Below are 23,355 nucleotides of genomic sequence, written 5' to 3'. Positions count from 1 at the left end.
CAGAGACCGCTATTTATTTTTGAAAAGTACTGTGTACAGTTTAACAAAAAAGAATAGTGGTTTGAAAACTGGGACAGCCTGTGACCAGGCTAGAAAGGAAAAGGGAGAGGAGTGTCTGGACCCCTCTTGGGACTTTGGCCAATATTTCATCCCAGATGAAAGCTTGAAATCAAAGCCTTCCTTCAGCCCTTAAGAAAAGGTATTCACTTGTACAGCAGTGCCGCTACTTTTCCTGTCTACCAAAAGGCTGAAACATCATAGGGCTAAGGAACTCTCTTAAATAATGAGGAAAGCATCTCAAAGCTATTATCACAGGAAATACATTTTTTGCCTAGAATGGAAAGCAAACATGAGCTCTCACACACTAGGCAGTTCAAAGGCATAGTTCAGCTTTTTGAGTAGCTGTCTCATTTGTTGTATAAGAAACCAGAAGTTAACAAAATTCCTGGAAAGATCACAAATACTCATCTCCCCTTTGTTTGCTGACAGCCTGTCTCAGATGCTCTGCTGTCCCTGGCAACTGTGCTCTCCCTAAGAGAAAGCTTGAGGTTTTTCTGGAAGGGATTGCACATGGATGGGTATCTGTCACAGCTCCTTCCAAAAGGATAAATAGTGGGTTTGCACGCTACCTGTTCCTCCATCCAGGAAGCCTCCTACACCTGGTGTCCCAGCACCCAGCTGAAAACCTGCCCGCCATCACATGTAGATTCAAACCTGTAGCAGCTTCCTGGGCAACCCAAACATGACATTGTGCTGGGACTTGTGCTATACCACTGTCCTGATGTTAGCAAGGAGAAGGTGCTATGGGAGGAGGTATTGCAAGCTCATCCTACACCGTGGATTCAATCCTGAAGCCTGCCCTGCTGTACTGTGTCTACCAACATAATCTGGGTTTGGAGCAATCTGTACGTGTAAGACCATCATTTGTGGGTTTCTGGCTCAAACACCCATTGATGACATGGACTTTTCGGTCCCTGCTCTGGGAGCTATGGGTACATGGCACCCCAAAGCTGCAAAATGTTACCAGTGATTTCCACCCACAGCAGACTGGCAGCTCGTCCGCTGTCACCAACCGTCTCCTTGGAGGAAAGCTTGTGTGGAAAAGTCTCTCTAGATGTTTTATGGAGCCTGTAGTACTCTTCCAGCACAAACCCAGCCACAAGTATCCTATAACTAATTAGTGCCCACTTGGTTACAATACCAAAGTCTTTTGTCTCTTGACTAAGTGAAAAGCTGGGCATGAAGATTCAGTGCAGAAAGGAAAAAAAAATTACAAAAGAGATATCCCCATATATTGAAGAAATTTTCCATGGAAAAAGCAGCTAAACATCGCACAGATAAGAGATAAATTGGAATAAACAGCTGTCAGTGTTAAATAAATATCCTGGATAATGTGCAGGACAGAAATAACTACAGCATTGTTGAACTCCTTTCTTCACTTTATTTAGCTGTTCTTGCATGTAGCTCCCAATTTTGCACTGCTTCAGTTAGTGGAGCATTTATTTTTGAATCAGCTGCATTTGTTAAGACTGTAACAACGAAAGGCATTTCCTGAGAAGCTGCAAGGATGAGCAGAAAGAAAGAACAACAGCTAAGGAAATACGGGACCCTACTAGTGCTTTTTGTCTTCCAAGTTCAGATTTTTGGTTTCGATGTTGACAACCGACCTACAACAGATGTCTGCTCAACACACACAATTTTACCTGGACCAAAAGGTGAGGAATACCAGGTTGCTAATGCTAAGACTGGTACTGATAAAGGCTGATTTTTTAAAATAGAGACATGGTGGGCTTGTGGCATGGGCTGGGGATTAAAGATGTGAATTATTGCAGAAAGGAAAGTGGAACTGTGATGGGGGAAAGTTATGAAGCAAGGAGGCTTGAATTTGCCTTTGTTTAGTTTCAGGAACAGTGTCACATAGCCTCATATAAGTTAAGAGCTGTCCTTTGGCATCTTTCTCCCGCCACATAAAATTTCTTACTTCTCGTTTTCATCACAACCAGTACAGCTAGCAGCCATAAACTGAGTGAGCACCTATTGTGAACTGTTAGTGGTTCACTTTGCACCTATAGATAGGGAGGAACATGCAATATTTAAAATGACTGAACTGTCATTATTTCCAAATACTTATTCGTAAGCACAGCTCTGCTGCGTTTGTCAGACCTGATCCAGCAGCTCCTGTTGAATTAAACAGGACCGTCACTACAGGTTTCAATGAGAACTTGATTGGCTCTGGCATGTGCAGTTCTTTTATCTTGAAAACACTTTGCAAATATCTGAAACCAAATTTTCTGCATTAACTTACTTTTTCTGTAACACCAGTAACGTCAATGGAATTGCCTGGAGGGTGCCTCACACAAAAATTAGGTCTACGACATAGTAATCTATCTTGCAGTGACAGATCTAATATATATATTCCACACCATGGCTATTGTAGTTCGAACCATTGCTTTCTTTTTAGTAATTCATTGTATTTTCCTATAGGCTACAGGCTGAGAGAGAAAAAAAATGCAACTGATTTAAATTCTAAGCAGAAAAAAACTTATCAAGTCCAAAGCACTGCTACCCATTTGTTTTTATGATGGATTATTCAAATGCATGTTGCTTAAAGGACCATTTTTAATCAGCAAGTTAATTTCTTTATGATTACAACCCAAGCTTAAATTTCTGCTGCCACAGCATAAATGCAGGGAGATGTAATGATCCCCAAGGGAGCCAGTGGGAGTTTGTTTAGTTAGCATCTGAATAATGGCAGGCTGGAGAATAGAGTTTGACAGAATTGTGTTTAACAAGTCACAAGGCTAATGAGGTGGTCTGGTGACAACACGAGAGTAGCTGGGACTCCAGCTGGTTTCTGTGGTCTAGCTTGTATAGGGAGCATTTAAAGGTTAGATACTATGGTTCTTTGCAAGCGTGACACTGAGAAAGTCAGGGTTTAGTCATTACCAGTCCTACTGCCTCCTGGCTGACACCAAGACACAAGAGGAGCTGGACAGTATATTGGCACGGTCCTCACTACTACTTTAAAATTAGATTACCATGCCCAAGATCCATGATTGGTAAAAGCAGTATTGAGTAAATCACTTCCAAATTACTGGCTCACATCCATTTCAGGTCATCAAATACTTTTTGCAGTCTATGTGACACGATCCTTCAGACTAATTTCAGTTCCTACCAGAGCTGAGCTCATCCGGGACAGTTAAAAGTGGATCTCAATGGCACGGGTTATTTTGACTGCCAGTCAGCTGGGCAATTAAAGACTGAGCAGGCTGGTGTGTGAACTACCCTGTTATTGCTCAGGCATCCCCTGTAGTCAAGAATGAAGCTTGCTTGACCTAATATGGCAGAAGAAAATCTGTCCTGTTGCCAGTCTTCCTCTATCTCTTTCTCATCTACAGATTCAGAGCACATGATCCCCACACTATGACCCCACCACAGCCACAGGCAACACTTTGCTGCTCAGACTTTACCCTGACAATGGACAAGCCTCTGACTTCTGTTGCTTTAAGTTTTACTTCCTGTGCTGCATCCATTGGGCCTCTTTGTCCACCATTCTCCTGAAAACGGGAGACTCTGCCCAAGTTTCATCCCCTCACCTCCACCTGCTCAGCATCTTCAGCTACAGTAGAACACAGTGGTGCTCCCACAAGACAGAGGTGCTGAGCTCACACAGTACACGGACCAACTTTTTCCACCACCACAGGCCAGATTCCTCTTGTGCTAAGTTCCTCCTTCCATATGAACATGGGCATGTCTAATGGGCTCAAGCACCTAAAAGTGCAAGGAATTAAAATGTATCCAACAGCTGTAAGACTTAGAAGCATAGAATCATTTAGGTTGGAAAAGACCTTTAAGATCATTGAGCTCAAGTCTACCATTAAATCACACCCCTAAGCACCACATCTACACATCTTTTAAATACCTTGAGGGATGGTGACTCAATAACTTCCTTGGGCAGCCTGTTCCAATGCTTGACAACCCTTTCAACGAATAGTTTTTTTCCTAATATCCAATTGATATTGGATATTTTCCTAATATCCAACCTTCCTACTCTGTTCCAACTCAACTATTCCAGTGCAAGGCACAATTGTTCTGTAGGCTAGATCCAGTCTGTTGGCTACAAGTGGGATGGCCGTGGACCTATGCAGCAGCAATACTACTGTTCCTATGACACAGCACAATGGAGAGGAGAAAGCTGAGAGAGAAGTGAGGTTGTTTGGAGAGACTTAGAACTTATAACCCTTCGTTTCTTGCACTGTTGGAGGTTGCATTAGTCACTTCATCATCCAGGCATTCAGTGTTGTTTCAGGAGCAAGCACTTGACGTCTCTGCATGCTCACCTTGAAAATCACCTGTTCAAAAAGTGTTATTAGCGTTGTGAAAATAAGCCACTTCTTGTACAAGCCACATGTAACTTGCCGAGGTTAATTTGTGCAAGCCAAATTCTTCCCTTCAAAATTATACTCTTTGTTATGCTCACACTTGAGATGTCACAAGAAAAGTATGATATGAGTGATGGGATGAAAAGGAAGGGTAATTCCAGGCTGATTATCAGCAAAGTCTTCAAACCGGTTGTGACAGTTCCACCAGCTCCCAAACACCATGAGGCAACACCAGAGGCCTTTGTGTATAACACAAAGAGCTAGAAAATACTCTGGCAGGATGTAGTCTCCCAGGAACAGGAGGAATGAAGTAAAAAGCCTTCTGCACTTTTGTTGCAAGGGTAGAAGTCAGTCTGAATTAAACTGCTCAGCACTGGAAACAGGAGTTTAAGTCTGACCTCTGGTGGTTCCGTGTCATGCAAACAAGGCGCCTTGCAACTCCCTCCATCCCTCTGCTGCCTTTCCATTGCTGGTGCAAGCAAATTAAAGTTGTTTGTAGAAAAAAAAAATATGCAAAGTAATGTTCTAAATGTGCGCTCCAGAAAAAGGGGAAAAAAAGAATACAAAAAAACCCAAAAGCTGGCACTCCTCTTCCTGTTTCCTTTTGTAGGCAATGCTCTGGTCCCTTCTCAAAAAGAGGATTCTTTGAAATGAACATACCCTTAGTGAAATGACTGTCTTGTTCTGCCTATTTGAGAAAGCTTTTGTGATACACAGCAAGCTGGCTTATAGAGCAGTTAAAAATAGAAATGTAGGAGGCAATTTCTAGGACCCTTATTGAAATACCTTGGGAAACAAAAAAAAGAAAAAAATGTGTGCTTTGGACCAGAACAGATTTTCACCATTTGTAACTAGTGTCTTTTCGTGTTTGATTCAAGACGCTTAGGACGAATTTGGTTGTAGTCCTTCAGCACAGGATCTCAGAAAACTTACATGGGGTAATGCTTATCCACAGCTGAGTAACTAGGGCAATAAATGCCAAGTTCTGTACTCCATCGACTTCTTAGGCCCAAACAGAACCAGGTCAAGCGTAAACAGAACAATGGATTTCCCAGGGCAGCCAAGTCCTTGGCCTAGCAAAATTTCTAATGTCCCTCTCACTTACTTTCTACCCTTTCTGGCTGAATGTTGCTGCTGCCAAGAGAGGAGCTGAGTCTGTGGGGAGGCAGCAGCCATGGCAGTGAGGGAAGCACCAGCTGTTGGTCCACACCCTGGCCATGGCAGGAACACCAGGATCTGCTCTCCTGGGATCTGCCATCCACCAGTGTCCTTGCTCTGTCCATCCTTCTGTCCTGCTGTCACCTGCAGGCTGCCAGCTCCATCTTGTCCAACCTACCCTGGAAGTGTTGAGTGATCTGTTGACACAGATGAGGTGGGATCTGACCTGGCCTGAGTAAATCAACAAGCAACAACACAAGGGCAGAAACTAGCAGAGGGCCCAAAATGCAGACTCCCAAACTCTCACTAAAAGCATGAGCAGGGGGAGAAGACTGGGGTGGGGCCTGGCTGTGCAGAAACTGATTGCACATGGATTCCGGGGAGGTCAGTGCTTCCCAAGACTGGCTCTAGAATGTGCTATCTGTCCCAGGTCCAAGCTCATTTCCTTTGAAATCCAGACACAGGAACTTCAAAGGTCTTGAATCAGATCCAGGTTGAGAAACTGGAATGAGATGAAATCTGAACAATACCGGGAGTTTCCCATAGCAATTTAGATGTAAAGCGTTTCCTTATTATTATTTCTGACAAACGATGCTTATAAACTCTATGACATTGGCTGGTGCCTCAAAATAGCATTTACTGTGGTCTCCACTATAGCTGTCCGTTCCTTAGCTTTAATTGCACTTACGCAATTCAGCTCCTGGAAAATCTCAAACTCTCTCAGAAACCAGATACACTGCTATCCACATTTTCTTCTGAAAACATAAAATACCTTACCACATCCTATAGGCTTTTCAAACCTATAACTAAACTTCCCTCTTAGCTCCTCAAGTTTGATCTGAAGAGCCCTTTAATTTCAACATTATTCCATTTTTCATGTCTTTTAGAATTCCTCATTTTAGAGTACATGAAGTTCCCGCAGTTTATCAGCCTGAGCTACAAAGCATTTATGTGGGGATTTAACTACATAAATTCAAAATATATTGGGTCTGTATTTCTTACCAATGTCAGTCTGATTCCTCACTGAAGCCACCATAATCCGTGGGTCTCTGAGATCATGTCGGAATGGCAGGGGAACGGCTTGCAAAATTAAATGGGTCAGACCACGTGAAAAGAGAATCAAGAATAATTTAAATAGTTTCTGTGTTATTAAAGAAATATTACATATCCCCGTCATGCACAAAGGCAGCTTCACTGAGCCAGCTGAAGGCTTGGGTCTGGCTCATGCAGTGCAATAGAAGAAGAGGGTATTTCTACTGAAGTCAATGGATGTTTATAAGTGGAATTCAGACAAGCAATCAAAGAATCCAGCTTATTATTGAAGATTCTATTTCACCAGGGAAGGGTCCTTGTTGTCTAATTTGGAACTGGGTGAAAAAGAAGAACATGTCCAAGAAAACCTGTGGGAGCCCTGCTGTTCCTGCAGGACACCTGGGAGAGGGGCCATGGGTGCACACAACAGCTGCACTCAGCTGCCAGGTTTTCTGCTGGAAGGGGAGGCCCAACATCATCTTCTTCCCCTCCTGCAACCTGGTGGTCCTGCATTCACCTTGTGCTTGGCTCGGCTGTCTACTCACCACACTTTCCACTGAGTTGATTCAGCTCACTCACTAAAAATGTATATTTACCTTACAGATATTTTTCTGTTTCGTGAGTTGAGTCCATTCAGCACATGGTCAGATAATGCTCAGCACCAGGCAGAGGCGAGGGAGCTGTGTGGGGCAGCACTGGGGGCTGACGGGAGGAGGAAGGACAGGGAGGAGGACATCATGTCAGACAGGCAGAAGATGTCAAGAAATTCTGTCCTCACTGGCCATATATAGCTTGAAAGCAAGAATCCCCACTGCTGTGGGAAATCTGCTAACGATCTAAAAGACACTGAAAGTGAAATTAGAGGAAATCTTGAGGCTGTCCACTGACGTTTCTGTAACGTGCTGGTACATTGGAAAGACAAACTGGTCTCTATTTGCTTATTTCTTTGAGTCTGCGACTCCCTCTGGTGACAAAACCTCCCAACAGAGGTTGTGCATATGCAAGTGCTGCAAAGGTTCACCGTGCTCGGGGTCACTGGGTGTCCCCAGGCTGCAGGGACAGTCCTGTGGCTATCTGCAAGGCATTCAGTCACTCCTGAAGGGTTCTTTAGGCTTTAGGACGATGAACATCTCCTTCCATCTTTAGTTTAACACCCAGGACAGGCAGAAATCATCCATGCTCTTCACACTCTGTCTGTGGAGGTGGGGGGAGGCCCTGATCCACCTCTGGTGGGACTACGAGCAGGAAACATGGAGTTCAGCAGAACTGTGTCACGCATGATCAGAGGGTAAAACCGTATAACAGATTCCATATAAAGCCTTTGCAGTGGGACATTGGCTATGCCTAGGAATGCTAAATACATCCAAGAAAAACAGTGCAAAGCATCCATGTGCATACTAAAGATTAACCATCCTTCCCCCCACAGCAAATCAGCCATGCCCTCAGGGCTTCTCAAGGACTTTTTAGCTGGTGGTGGGCTTTTTTCAATTCAGAGTATCTGATGCAGGAGGACAACTGTGCTGTAGCCCAGCATAAGCCCTTGATGCAGGGCTGTCTCTGCAGTTGAATGTGGGCTCCATAATCCCCAGGGATTACACCCTGATTCTCTAAGGACCAGGGTCAGCCCTTGATAACAAGACTTGGAGAGTCACTAAACATACATGAAAAATTTAACCTCAAAACTTCCTCGATTTGTGAATACAAACCAGATAAATTGCCTACAAAACATTCAGCAGGGAAATCTAAGTCACATGAAGGTCAGTAAATTCTTACTAAATTAAATTCTTACCAAATGTAACCTCAACATTGTATTATTTAGTGAAACTCCTGAAAAGGCAGAGTCCCTTTCAACTGCTTAAAAGTCCTGCTGATTATTAGACCTTCAAAATTTTCCTGAGCTTGTTTGTAGGAAAAGGAAGGACTGGGATTCCCTCTCAATTATAATTAAAATTTTCTAATGGCTGCAAAAGTAATTTACTGCTTATGGCTTCTGCATTCCTTCTGTCTCACACAGTCGCAAGCTGGAAGAATTCAGTAATTTATTGATGCATGTGTTCATTTTAATAGTCTGGTATTTTAAATCTGTGGCACAGAAAAATTGAATCAGCTTGAGGGAATACTAATAAGGTGGAGAAATGGTCCTGCTTCAGCTACTGGCTCCAAGTGCTTCACCCATGCTTCAAATGCCAGTGCAGTGCATTAGCCAACATCCTTGCAACCATAGTTTCAAGGTGACAATCTGCTAATTAGGTTAAAACTCAATCTGACACTGCCCCAAGTGTAAAGCAGCGCAAAGGAGAGGTTAACCCCTAGGTACAGACTACAAGCATATGAGCTCAGGGGTCAGAGGGGATTTTTCTGTTAAAAAAACCTCCTGTTGCACAAAGCACAGTAGTACAAAAATCAAAAACCGAGTCCAGAGTATTGGTAGGATTTAGATCGTTTTTTACAAAAAAAGTGGCTAATATAGTGGGACAGCTTGTCCACATTAAGTCTGAGAGGAAAGGGAGGGATACTTATTATAAATTACAAACAAAGCTAACTCAACGCCTGCCCAAAACAAAGTCAACCAACCTCTCACAATCCCTCCTACTTGGTTGCAAATCACAGGAGACCACAAGGGGGGAGCATAACCCAAGAGTTCACACTTCTCGCCAAAATTTGAGATCACTGCACAGATCAGCTAAAGGAGGACACAATGCATTTATAACACCGTATTATGAAGCACTAGGCTTAATCCAGTCTTAGATTAACAACGAGATGGTATCACTAATTAATACTGTTTGCTTTCACCCTTGCTTTGCAATGGCCTACCCATTCTTAGATGCAATATAGGGAGAAAAACAGGATTTCCCTTCCTTACAGATAGGTAAATTGCCATTCTCCCCATTTTCCTAGGTAGGGAAACTAAGGCAGGGTGTGGTAGGTTGCTTTGCGCCAAGATGAAACAGGTGATAGATCTTCCCTCTCCTTTGGGATTTTCGAGGGCTTGATAAAAAATTTGGACTACACAAAGTGTTAGCAATAAAAATTGAGACACTCCCTAATCTCTCCAAATGTCCAGAACAAACTTTCCCACACCTTTTAACCCTTTCATCTGCCAGTTCGCAGTCTGATGGCCCATACAGGGCAACCGAGCTCCATCTCCAGAAGCTCCATCTGTAAAAAGCTTGCTCCAAGGTCTCCAAGAAAAAGCCACTGCAGCTTTTAGTGGCTCAAAATGTTGAAACTGAGACTGGAAAAATACATCTCTGGAAAGTAATCACAGCTTCTCCACTTGTATATTGACTTTCTCTCCTGGGCACAGTTCCTAAGATTAACTGTCTAAGCAATGTTTCTTACCAAAAAAAAAGAAAAAAAAAGGCATCTTTCTTGCACCAAGGTCTTCCTTGTGCAGCAAACAACAGTCTCTCTAGAGCCTTCAACCCAACACAGCAGTCTGCAAGGCACAGGGAATGTCAGAGGTGATGAGGACTGCCAGGGTGACAAGCCCTCATCTGGAAGGTCAGCAGGAACTTGGTTTGCTCTCCTGTGTGATACAGGCCAAGGATCAGCAGTTTCTGTGTGAGACCCAGAGTTATGGTGTATATTAGGCAAGGGAATTCATTGCACAGGGAAAGGCTGGACATGAAAAACCCCCTATGTCTCCCTCCCCTGCCAGAGCACGTGGTCCATTTGTTAAATATCCCCATGTTGCATTTCTAGTCTGGGTTCATCCAGCTTTTCCATTCTTTGAATCACACCTTGCTTCATTCTATTATCACACATTTATCCTGCTGTACAGGTTTGCAGACCGTGATCAGATCAGCTCTAAACCTTCTCCCGGAGTTTCATTTCACAAGCCCTTTGTCAGCCTCCGGGAATGTTTTCTAAATTGCTGAACTACTGAGAAGTGACTTCTACGCCTTTCTCAAGGGTTTCATGGACAGGTTTGGAAAGGACAATTTCTTGGTTTCTCAGTTGTAAATGTTGTTAGCACTGAGGTCAACAGCAAAATTAAACCGTTCATTCTCTGGCTCTGCTGTTTGATGATCAGTGGACAAGAACCCAGTATAAACAGGCATCTTTCCGTCAGCTCCAGGCTCAGACCCACAGCTTCAGCTGGATATTTAAGGATCTTGGCTTTTGGAAATATGTACTTTTCAACTATTTTTAAGAATCAGTGAAAACAGAGATGTTTAAAATTTCTATTGCTGACTGCTTGTAGTTTTTTCCCTTCCTGCTTTGTTCTGTAGTAGCTGGTGTTCAAAACAAACAAAGCACCTGAGTGAGCCATCACACACCCCACGTCACGCTTCCTTCTTGTTCATCCCTCCAGCAAATGCTTCTTCCCTCTAACATGGACTGAAGTTCAGCCCTTTGTCTTCCTCAGCCTGGACCACTGACTATGCCCCAAGGGGCATCCTGACCAACGGGGTGAGTCTGCTCCCCACAGAGAGCCCCAACACTGAAGGTTTTTTTGGCATAGAGGGACAGACACAGCCCAGCCTGACATGGAAAGAAGCCAAATAGTTAATACTATACTACATTTTATATGCTGCAATTAGTATGCATCACTTCTCATGTCACATCACCCCACAGAACAGCCCATGATATGCAACCTGTGGCTACGGAAGTAGGAGAAGGTAAATCAGGAATGAGTGGCCAGTATTTTTCAGAAAATGACACCCAAAGAAATGATGAGTCTGAAAGCAACCATGGGAAACTACTTTCTCCCTCAGCACATAAGTACATTATTGATCTCTTTGCCAGAGGATATTATAGAGGTCAAAACTATAAATGCATTTAAAAGGCAGAAGAGGTGCAGGGAACAATCACTGGAGGCTGTCCATGGGTGGTCTGGTTGCAGTGCTTGGCTCAGGCAAGCCCTGAATCCACCACTTGTAAGAGGCTGGAAGTGGCTGCCTGGGTACCCTCAGCACCTCCAGTTCCCTCAATACCCTCTGCCAGGGCTGGCAGCACCATCCTCACTGAGACTGCTTATTAGTCTTGTCACTAACTGCTTAACTGCTGTTCTTCTCACTTCTCTTTTGCTGACATGCAGACAGACTTTAGAATCATAGAACAGTTTAGGTTGGAAGGGATCTTCAGAGCTCATCCAGTCCAACCCCTCTGCAATGAGCAGGGACATCTGGCCTGGCCTTGAATGTCTCCAGGGATGGGGCATCTACCACCTCTCTGGGCAACCTGGGCCAGTGTTTCACCGCACTCATTTGTAAAAAATTTCTTCCTCATGTCCATCCTGAATCTCCCTTATTTTAGTTTAAAACCATCACCTCTTGTCCTGTCATAAGAGGCCCTGCTAAAAAGTCTGTCCCCATCTTTGTTATACACCCTCTCTAAGTGCTGAAAGGTTGCAATAAGGTCTCCCCAGAGCCTTCTCTTCTCCATGCTGAACAGCCCCAACTCTCTCATCCTGTCCTCACAGCAGAGCTGTTCAGCCCTCTGATCATTTCTGTGGCTCCTCCGGCCCCTCTCCAACAGGTCCATGTCTGTCCTGTGCTGAGGGCTCCAGAGCTGGACACAGGACTCCAGGTGGGGTTTCTGTAGGTTGAGCTGCTGCCTCTTCTCCCCATGCAGGAGGGACAGGCACAGGCACAAGAGCTTGGCCAAGAGACTGTGGCACCACTTCCCCAGGAGGACAAGGCTTATTGCAGACCAGAGCAGGGGACAGGGGGAGAGGCTTGGCTGCCTGTATCCAGTGCAGGTCGTTTGGTGCAGGAGTCCCCACTAGTAGTTGCCTAAAAAAAAAAAAAAAAAAAGAAAAAAGAAAAATATATTCTTGGGATTTGGCTCAAAACTATGAATTAAAAGACACAAAAATCAACTGTAGTTGTGCCTCAAATATCCTACATAATGTCAAGTGAAACTGTATGCTACTTAAGGAAGGAGATAGCATTTCTTTCCTATTAGTTGCTGTGTTGTTCCTTTACACTGTAAGCTGCTCCATGACTGTCTCTTACAGTAGTACTTACACAGAACTACACAGAAACCTGTGTAATAGGGTCTTGATCTCATCTGAAGACATCTCTGCACTACTGTAACAAATGCAATGAATTTACCTCTTACAGATACTCTGTGTATGACATTTCCAAAACAAAGCATTGGAGTAATTGCAAAACACATTTGTAATACCAAGATATAAATGTTACCTGTCAAAAACTGAAGGCAAGACTTCTGCCATACTAATTGCTACAGTCTACATTAAGATCTATTTCAAGGTATTTACATTCCTCCCATTCCAAAAGCATCTGCATACCTTGAACACAGAGTCACTAGGAACAATTAATAAATTCTGATTGCCTCCCCTGGCAGCTCTCCCATGTGTGTACAGGTTTCCTAACAGAGAAAGACTGTGTTATTTATCTGCTTTATGGCTTAATAGGGCTTGAGGGATAGGGACAGAAATTGGTGTTACATAATTCTTATGTTGAAACAGCGCCTCTGAAAGGGAAGTTTTTAGTTTTTCATAATGATGGTCAGATTCATCAGCTCTTCTCTGGAAATTTAACCTGTGGCTACTGTACCTTCAAAGTGAAATAAAAAGTAATCAGTAAGAAAAAAAACCCCACCTGTGAACTTTACTGTATCAGGATGTATAGCTGCACTTACTGTACTGAGATAAATGTACCATGATGCTTTATTTTGTTTTTTGCAAGGAGATGAAGGTGGAAAAGGAGATAGAGGAGAAGTGGGCAAACAAGGGAAGGTTGGACCTAAAGGACCAAAAGGTATTTATGGCAGTTTGTTGGCTATTACTGGTATATGAATACCATTGTAGAACCGTACTGGTGTATAAGATCAGTGATGTTTAATGCTTTTCATTCCTGTTGCACCAGTTGGTTTCACAATCCTGTTAAACATTAATCAGCAAATGTAATACTTGGAGAGCTTGGAGCAATTCCTACCAATACATAAGACATCTACATAAGGCTATAAATGTAAACAGTCATGTAATAAAGCAGTACACTTAGTGCTGCTCTCCCAAGTGGCTGTCATAAGTGAGACCCAGATCATACTTACAAACATTACTCAGCTCATATGTATAATCAGAAAGATTACTGTTCTCCTACTGAAATGATCCCTTAGTTGAAACTGAATTTTGAGAGTTATTTCCTAGTAGTACACCAGGATGCTCAAAAAAATTTAGTCTCAGATGTCCCTGTTTTGCAGAAAAGCAGAGGCATACACTGAGAAACAAAGTTCCCCTGATAAAACAGCATCTGAGTTGAGAGCAACGAGCTGCAGGTGTCTCTATTAAACATCTCCCATATCAACACAGGGAGCTGGGCTGCGCATTTGGAGGCACCAGATGTGATGGGGGCAGCCTTGGTTGTATACTGTAACTCAAAAGCTTAATTCATCATCAGAGTTTAATGATAATGCATAAACACGGTCTTTCTTCCTTGAAAGTGGTTTAAAACTAATCAGGAAAGTTTTGATTTTTATAGAAACTTTAAAATCACCTTCTTATTGGTATAATTACAAAAAAACTTCTCCTTTTTAAAATTGATTCATATGACTTGGACTCTTACCTCGAAAAGAGGATGAGGTAAGATACAGGGAATTAGGTAACCAAACATTTATAAAGCATCTTAGTGATATTACATTCAGTGTGCGAACTAAGACTCCCTAAATTGGTTTGTCATTGGGCAGCTATTTTACAGCTTAAACTATTAACCAATTAAAAGGTATTGGTTATTTTGGTGCTCTGAGAACTGGGAAAGCACATGCTGCAAAATTAGTAGTTCCCTATTTGCAGTCCTGCCTTGAGAAGGATTTCCACTAAAGCTGGGAGGACTTTACCGAAGGAAAGAAGGAAAGGCTTTTTCTGGGGTGGAGGAAAACAAAATAAAAACCAAACCAAAACACACACAAAACCAAACAAACAAACAAAACACCCAACAACAACAATAAAACAACCAACCAAAAAAAACTGCTGTTTGCCTGGTTGGGATGTGAAGTAAAATCAATATCTAAGTACTCACTAGCAGTTTTAGTTGGTATTTTCTGTAAGAAAACATGACATTTCTGGGCATTTGAACAAGCAGTTCTGCTAAGGTGCCTTGCAATGTGCTATTGTATCCACTTTTGGCTTTGCCGAATGTGCAGACCAGCCACACTCAGGAAAAACAGCAGCAGTAGAAACAAATAATGCCTTAGGAAAGAAATGACAGAAACCATCCATACTCTTTTCATTTCTTTTCTTAGGAAACAAAGGATCTGTGGGGGATGTTGGTGACCAGGGAATGCTTGGGAAAGTTGGCCCAATTGGTGGAAAGGGTAAGCTCTGGTCCGGGAACTTTCTTGTGTTTTGCATTGTTTTTCTTTTCTCAAGGTAAATATGTGTTTTGTGAGAGTTCCAGGTATGGAATAATATCAAGTAACAGTTGTGACCAGTGCTCTCCAAGTAAAGTTATGCATAAAGATTGGTGATGAGAGCTAAGTGGAACATTCGTTTTATTTCCCACATGCAATATATCAGAGTTCCTTGCCTAAAATAATTTGCTTTATGAATTAAGAAGCCAACACTCTTCAATGATAAAAGATGAAGGGAGAAATCTGGCCATCGTGAAGCAAATCCTGCAAGATCTCTACAAGAGAAAGCCAAATTTGTGCCTCTGCTTTGGATGCTGAAGGCCAAAGTCAATATTGTGCTGCTGCTCAGGATGCCACCACCTGTCCCCTGCACTGCTGTGGGAGAGGTGACCAAGCGATGCCTGAGAAAGCTTGGTCAGGAAAGGATTTTAAGAGTTTTAAGAAAGCACTCAAGTAACCAGGGACAATACTCCTTGCCACTCAAGGTAGACTCCAAGTCTACCTGGACAATAATTTCATGAAATGATGCTCTAGTTACCTGAGAAGAGGCTTAGACGTTCCTTTCCAGTATTCCCAAAAAGCTGCCTCAGAAGGAATATCACTTCTGTCACAAGAAGAACTGCCTCGAAAGCTGAGCAGGGACTCCAACCTGCCCAGGGGAGCTCTCTGGTCTCCAGCCAGCACATCAACCCAGGCATGCGGGTTAATGGGTGGAACAATCTCTCCTGAGAGCTTCTCAAGCCAGTGTTTTTTAATAAGCCTTTGGTGGCCCCCAGCCAACCCCAGTACCAGAGAAGGACAAAAGAATTTGGCCCCAGGGATGAATTTTCAGAAGTATCTAGACAACTGAAAATGCAGGTAGTTACCTCAGAAGTCTTCAGTCACCAAAGGAGAATAGAATTTAAGAATCCCATAAATTGCTTATCTTCATCTGCAAGTAAACCAATACTTTGGGCCTTTAAATCAAGCGTTTTTTCTCAGCGTGAATGTACAATTTATTGTCCCCTTCTAGTTTTTCTCATTTTCTTTCTTTATTTGCAGAAGCAAAGGTCACTAAACCACTGTTTAAATCTACCATTAAACATTCAAGTTCTTCAGGAAGCAACCCTGAAATTTCAGCTTGTAAATGTGCATTGCCAAGCAATGCTAATTAAAATGACAGCCAACTCCTAATTTCTTTTAAAAATCACAACCATATAAAGCAAAAGCATATCAAAGCATGGCGATCAACAAGGCAGAGCAAGCATTACTGTTTTTTTGACCTCTGAAGGTTTTAATTCATAAGAGAAGAGCTGACATGAATCTCAGCTGTTCCTGATCTAAATTACAGCTGTGATTTTTCAAAAAGCTGGTCACCTCCACTTACATAGTAGCACAGCATTTGGAGAAGCATTTCTATCATGATTTACAGAAGAAGAGGAAAGCAGTTGGATGAAAATAAATCACAGTTCTGTGAACTATATTTGAAATTAAATGCTGCTCCTTGCTAACCTCATGTTGTGCAGGAGTTAACTGCTGCTCACACGTGTAACCTGTTGCACACATGAATTCAGTGGCTTTGTGCACATCAGCCTCATCCCGTGTCTCATCCCAGCATGGGGCTACTGAACCCAGGGAAGGGCTCTGTCCTGCAAGGCAATGAGAAAACCCAGGTCCCACCTCCTGCAAGTTTTTTGAGTCCTTTCAGCCTCTCAGGATCATTGTGCAGTTTATATTTAAAGTAAGTGGTACCAGGAACCTGCAGCACACAAGATACCTGTGTTATCAGCAAGTTAGCTATTAAAGGGTTCTCCTTATTTCCATGTGCCAGAATTAATCATGGTTTGTTTGACTTGGCACATCTGCTGGTTCAGTACATCAGGGCTTCCTATCAGAAGCACACCATTAATATATTATTAAACAGCTTTTTAAAATATGCTCCCCTGACATGTCTAAGATCTGAGAATATATTTTCCTCTTTATTCAGGTGACAAAGGAGCCAAAGGCTTATCAGGGGTGTCTGGAAAAAAAGGGAAAGCAGGTATGCTATGTATCTTTCTCTGCAGAATATCTTTGATTTCAGGGTTGGCTTGTCTGGAGTTGTACAAAATTTTGAGGCCCCTGGACAAACTTGACAATAGGTTGGATGAACAGGAAGAGACTGAAAAGGCTTTGTTCAGCAAAATGAAGGCTGCATAGGGCATGACTGATGGCTACGAATATACCAACATACACAAAATATGGAAAAAAGTTACCTAAATTAATGGATAATGTTTGAACGTTTTCCCACCTTGAATGCACAGACGTGTTCATTTTTAGAAGATTTCATATGTGATGCCAGTTTGGTTTTTAATGGGAAACCATCAGCAACAAATCGTCTTCCTGAGAATGACAGAAGAATAAAAAAACCCTATGCCAAGCCAAATTTCAGTTTACAAACAAAAATATAACTGAGACTTCAGTGCTTGCAGTTATTGATTATTGGAGTTGGTATCAACTATTTCTGCTGTACCACAGCTGCATGCAGCAGTTCACTAACATGGTCCTTCCACCAAAGTTTTGCCTGTTCCACCTCTTTCACAGTATCACAGTATCACAGTATGTTTGGGATTGGAAGGGACCTCAAAAGATCATCCAGTCCAATCCCCCTGCTGGAGCAGGAACGCCTAGGTGAGGTCGCACAGGAATGTGTCCAGCCGGGCTTTGAATGTCTCCAGGGAAGGAGACTCCACAACCTCCCTGGGCAGCCTGTTCCAGTGCTCTGTTACCCTCACTGAGAAGAAGTTCTTTCTCAAATTTGCATACACACAAAGTTCCTTCACTGAGAAAACAGCAGGTCCCCACTTCATGGAGGGCCTTGTTTCTATTAGAAGGCCAAAGAACCAGTGCTGTCTGTGGATACAGAGGCAGACCCTCTGGCATTCAGATGTAATGCGGTAGTAATCACCACAACAAGCCATATCTCTGTAACTAGATGGAATCGATAATGAGATGGGCAGAGGATGTGCAAATCCTACCCCGATATGGGTGGAAAGAAGATGGCAAACTCTTCTATCCACATTTTTAAAAGAACAGATCCTTAAGCCAGTTAGTAAGGGAGGGTACAGAGCCAAAATACTAAGTGCTTTGATCAACAGAATTATGGCCAGGGGGACAGGGTGAGACTGGCTCTCCACGAGTGGAGGCCAAGTCTTCAGAAGGTTTGGAAATGGGCTACAGCCAACCCTCCACACACACAAATGCTTCTAAACAGATAAATCCTCTGTCCTTTGCATTGCATCAGGCACGGTCTGTGACTGTGGAAGATACCGCAGAGTTGTTGGACAACTGAATATCAATGTTGCTCGTCTTAACACATCCATCAAGTTTCTAAAGAATGGTAAGGATCCTTAAGTATTTGGTGTGATTTATTTGGCTCCTGTAACAGTTATCATTGCTATTATTCTACCATTGCTGCTCTATGGAAGCATCCAGGTAACGGGAGAGGGTCCCACTGTGTGAGGCACTCTAGAACATACAGAAAGGAGATGGTCTTACACCTGTAAGAACATAAACAGCAGATGAATAAAAGCAAACACAACACACAAAGAATCATGAACAGCACAAGACAGAGGTTGCTAACTGGGCTGTCAGTCTGCTCAGGCTCTGCAGACACTCGATGGAAGGAAAATGCTTGTGCCAATCTGCTCCAGAGAGGCAGGAAAAGCAATAGGAAACTCTTGATCTTTCTGCTGCATGGGAAGGCTGCAGGCACCATACTCCGAGTGCTCCCCTCAGTGCAAGCATCCTTTTCCTGTAACAAGGCACTGACACCCAAAGACATGGGTTACAATTAGCCACATGCGCAGACAGCATCGTCAGGGGGACAGTGCAAACTGGCCCCTCTGAAAGGAAGGAAAAGCATTTCCCAGCATAGCAGAGATTTTGACAATGTTCCACAGTCTCTACCAGTAAATTAAATGGCTGGAACTGTGGGCAACTGGTACTGAACAGCCTTCATCTGTATTATCAAATCCTGCAAAACAGAATGCCATATTACCAGGAATGTCCCTCAACTGACTCCTAAACTGTGCCTGGGGTAACTCCTGAATTGTCTGAGAAAGTGTTAGCTGCCCCAGGCCAAGGCTCTGCTCTGGACTATTCCAGCAATCCATCCACTTTCCTGCTGCCCAGGCACCCTGCTCCACGCTGCTGGACTCACCAGGACACACACTGCCTGAGAAGTTTGCCTTTTAAAGCTGCTGAGCCGCCAGAGCTTCCTTCCCAGTCAGTGGCACTTAGTGACTGCAGCAGCTCTGAATATCATGCTGTACTTGAATATCTGATTTTAGCATCCACATTGACCTTCCTCTACATGGAAAGGGCTCTAAAAACTCTCTAATCCCCTGTGTTTCCATCCCAGGGCACTCTTTCACAATCTGTATCCAAAAACATGCAAAGCAACGGGAGTGATCCAGAGTTAAGACAGTGCTATTTGACCATCTAGCCTGTCTTGATTTAACTAGTACTAGCTATTAGCGAAGCAAAACTTGAATGTCACAGGAGATCTGCCAATCAGGACTGAATAACTCTTGCCCTAACGTGGGCAAGGTGCTTGTCAGTCCCATTAGGAGCATTAGTCTCTGATCATGTCCTCATTCTTAATCAAAAATTCAGTGGTAGGAATACCTTTCCTCTCTCCCCTTTATTTATTCTAATGTAAAAATCATATCTTTGTCATACTGGAACAGAAGGACCTTTAATAGCTGTTGACCTGCCATTAAACAATTTTTTTCTCCCTTAAAGTTATAGCAGGTATCAGGGAGACAGATGAGAAATTCTATTACATCGTGAAAGAAGAGAAGAATTACCGAGAAGCGTTGCTCCACTGCAGGGACAGAGGAGGAACACTGGCCATGCCTAAAGATGAGGCAACCAATGCTCTGATTGCTGACTACATTTCCAGCAGTGGCCTCTTCCGAGCCTTCATTGGGCTGAACGACATGGAAAAAGAAGGACAGTTTGTGTATGCAGACACCAGCCCACTGCAGAACTACAGTAACTGGAAGGATGGGGAGCCTCACGACCCGGCTGGCCACGAGGACTGTGTGGAAATGCTCAGCACGGGAGAGTGGAACGACTCCGAGTGCCAAGTCACCATCTACTTTGTCTGTGAGTTTCTCAAGAAGAGGAAATAGAAGTGCCACAGAACGTGCCTGGCACCTGCTGTACATACAATAACTCCTCCTCACTCATCCACTGTGGGAAGAGCAGACAACCAGGGACATGGCCCAATCCAGCCGGCACCTCACTGGGCTATGCAAGAGCAACTACTGATAACATGGCAGTGACCATAAAGTCAACACAAGTCTGCAGGGGGCATTAAGCCAGGTGTGAATTTTTATTCCATTTCTATGTGTAGTTTAGAGTGGGCATTTCTATGTGTAATGTAGGGGCAAATCTAGAGCATGCACAGATGACTATGATTTCACTAATGCCAGAAATAGTAAACTCACTGGTATATTAATTACTGATGTGCTTTGCAAAGTCCACAGATGGAAGGAGTGTGATCTTTATTCATCTTTGACCTGAACAAGAAGTCCCGGTAATTTTCATGGTGACTTCAGAGCTGGGAGAACAGATTTGCAGTTTCTCTTTTAAAAGTCCTTCTTTTGTTAGAAACATAGAATAATTTAAGTTGGAAGGGATCCCTGGAGGTCATCTGGTTGGATCTTCTACACAAAGCAGGGCCAACTTCAAACTTGGATTAGAAGATGTTATACTCTCCTTCATTTGGCTGTGCAATTATATTGTCTGATATGCAGGGGAGGACTTGTCTCTTCTTCCAACTTCATTGTCCATCAGGCTTCTTTGAGGTGCAAGGAATTAATGCAGCAACAGCACTTCCACATGCAAGTCTGCACAGCTTGTAGGCAACTTGAGAACACCACCATCATTGTAGGCTATAAACAGGCACATGTAGTATCAGCTACCCCAATGTGCATTGCTGGTTTAACAGGTGATTCCAAGACCCTGTGAACTCCCTAACTCAGTAGCCAGTGACATTTGATGACTAATCTAAAATCACATGTGCCTTTGTGACACAAGAAGCAGCTACAGAACAAGCTTTATTCGCAAGAACCCAGATGTAGGTCCAGTTGGTCAACTTGGTCATGTACTTCGCAGGACTCTGCACAATTGCTCAGCAGTAAGCGTGATGGCTTTCCTGTCAGCATGCCCAAAATGGATCACATTTTATATATTCATTCTGAAGGAGGTCTTTTCTTCAGACACAGCAACTGTTTTCCCTTCAGAAGTGAGCCTGTTTTTAGTCATGGTTCATCTTTCCTCACAGCAGGAGACGTCAAGAGAAACCCCGAGGTCCCTGCAATGAAGGTCTATAGATTTTCTTTCCCACTTCACACTAACAATGAAGGAATGATATCTGAAGGGGAAGGAGAGTACTAGACACTAGGCACAGTGCAGCAGATGTACCCTGCAGGTCACCCTGAGCACCAGTTGCACATAGTCTTCCTCTAGGTATACAAAGAGCTGGACCTGCTATTAGCAGTGCAAAGGGTCAGCTCCGAGTCTCCCTTCGACTGCTGTGTACAGCAAGGCAAGTAGGCAACAGCCGTACTTCCCCAGCCTCACCCTCAACAGGAAAATCCTCCAAACCATTTAGCTGCTTGTTAGTTTGACTCCAATCTCATCTCTGAGCAATGACCAACACAGGACCAGCCCAGGACATCCTGTGACTCAGAACCACTCTTGTAATCCAGTTTCTCTGCTACTTGTTCCTCCAGAAAACCACTTGTTGCTACAAGCAGCAAATTATCTGTGTTGCTACACAGACTCCAGAGAACTATTCACTCCTGTGAATGAAGGAGTGGGACCACATTTTTTTTCATTGGTCCCTTACCGTGCTATGAGAGTATTTGGGCAAACAGGTTCACTTAGCACGACATAACTCATGCCAAATTGTTCCCTTCCTGGGAATTTATATTCCTCAAAATTAAGTAGAATTACACTTCTTAGTAATAAGCTCATTAAGCTAAACACTTTGGTTTTAGAATCATTAATGGGTAATAATAAAGAATGACTAATTCAAGGCTAAGTTTCTCAAAGAAAAGTAATGCATTTTAGAAGTGCAAGCCCAGGGTTGTTAGCCTCGCTCACAGCACGTCAGTTATTACTGGTCATGCAGAAGTGGCACAGTAACATCACTGTGGGGAGGCACAATCAGACTGAGATCCTCTCCACACCTCATCTTTACTTCTGACCAAAAACGTTACCAAAACATGCTTGGCAGACTGGAGGTCCAAATTCTGGAAGCCTCTGGCCATACTGAGACCACTGGCTGACAAAATCCAGAGGTGTCCTTGATGCTACAGTCATCATGAATGGGCCACCTTCCTGTTCTTTAGAAGGAAACTCAGAGCTGGGAGAAGGTGAAAGGGGAGCAATACTTTGCTGCAGGATCAAGCTCGGAGATTGGACTAGGCATGCTTCTTCAAAACAAAATCAGGGAATACATGTCTAAATTGAAACTCTGGTCTTTTTTAAGAGACCGTGGGTTGTAAGTAATCCTGGAGCATGCTCCATGTACAGGAAGGAATGACTGTCACAGTCTCTGGCTGCATGCATGAGGGAAACGAGTGAGGAACCTGTGTTGGGTTTCTGCAATGGAAAGGCTGGAACTGCCCATTTCCTCCATCCTCTTCTGCTCCTACCTCTCCAGCTTCATCCTTTCTTAAATAGAAAAAATACACAAAACCAACCCTTTTACCCACTGCAATACTGGGCAGGGCTGTACCAGTTGAAACAAGTAGACTGGGGTGGCCGGTCCTTTGCTAACTACAGCAGAGGGACAGCAGAGGAGCACAGCACAGACGTTCAAATCAGCCGGGCAGAAGTGTGATCAGGTGCTTATGCAACCTATTCCTACAGCACAAGGCCCCAGTCAGTAAAGTTTGCCAAGAAGCCTAACTCATAGGCCAGGCCAAATAAAAAAGGCTTTCCCATACAGGAAAGCTGCCAGGTAGGTGGATACAGCTCTGCACTATGCCATGCAGATGGAAGCTTGAGCCTGCACTAATTCAAATATTATAGCTGTGTTTTGCAGAAAAAAAAATTCTTGTTATAATTAAGAATTCGCGCTATATCACAGGTTTCACTGCTAGCCAATGGAAATTCACTGTGGTGGGTAAAGTCCCTCAGGTTTCTACATAAAGGGGATGGAGCCAGGAGCACAGGAAATGGTATCTGACTATTCAGGATTTATGGTCTGTTAGAGCTCGGCACCTAAACCACTTTACCCCATCCCAATATTATGTTTTTCCCATGTTTTTCTTTTCACTATTTCCAGTCAGAATGTTTCTTGTTTCAATTTGCACCCGCTGTTTATTTTCCACCCACCTGTCACCACTGTGAAGAGCCTGGCTTGGTTTCCTTGAAGACACCTTATGGGTCCTGGCAGTTTGCTACAAGGTCCACCTGAAGTCAT

The 23,355-nt window shown here is 43.4% G+C and overlaps 1 protein-coding gene across 1 annotated transcript; it reads left to right on the top strand.

Moving 5' to 3' along the window:
- The first annotated feature begins 1,404 nt into the window (after window positions 1-1,404).
- COLEC10 (collectin subfamily member 10) lies at window positions 1,405-21,908 on the top strand. The gene is made up of 6 exons (XM_065831008.2): window positions 1,405-1,715; window positions 13,232-13,303; window positions 14,784-14,855; window positions 16,858-16,911; window positions 18,154-18,249; window positions 19,656-21,908. The coding sequence occupies exons 1-6, from the start codon at window positions 1,568-1,570 to the stop codon at window positions 20,045-20,047; spliced, it is 834 nt and encodes a 277-aa protein (XP_065687080.1). The 5' UTR covers window positions 1,405-1,567; the 3' UTR covers window positions 20,048-21,908.
- The last annotated feature ends 1,447 nt before the right edge of the window (window positions 21,909-23,355 follow it).

This window comes from Patagioenas fasciata, chromosome 2 (genome assembly GCF_037038585.1).
Source record: "Patagioenas fasciata isolate bPatFas1 chromosome 2, bPatFas1.hap1, whole genome shotgun sequence".
NCBI classification, from domain to species: Eukaryota; Metazoa; Chordata; class Aves; order Columbiformes; family Columbidae; genus Patagioenas; species Patagioenas fasciata.
This window is presented reverse-complemented; position numbering and strand designations above follow the sequence as displayed.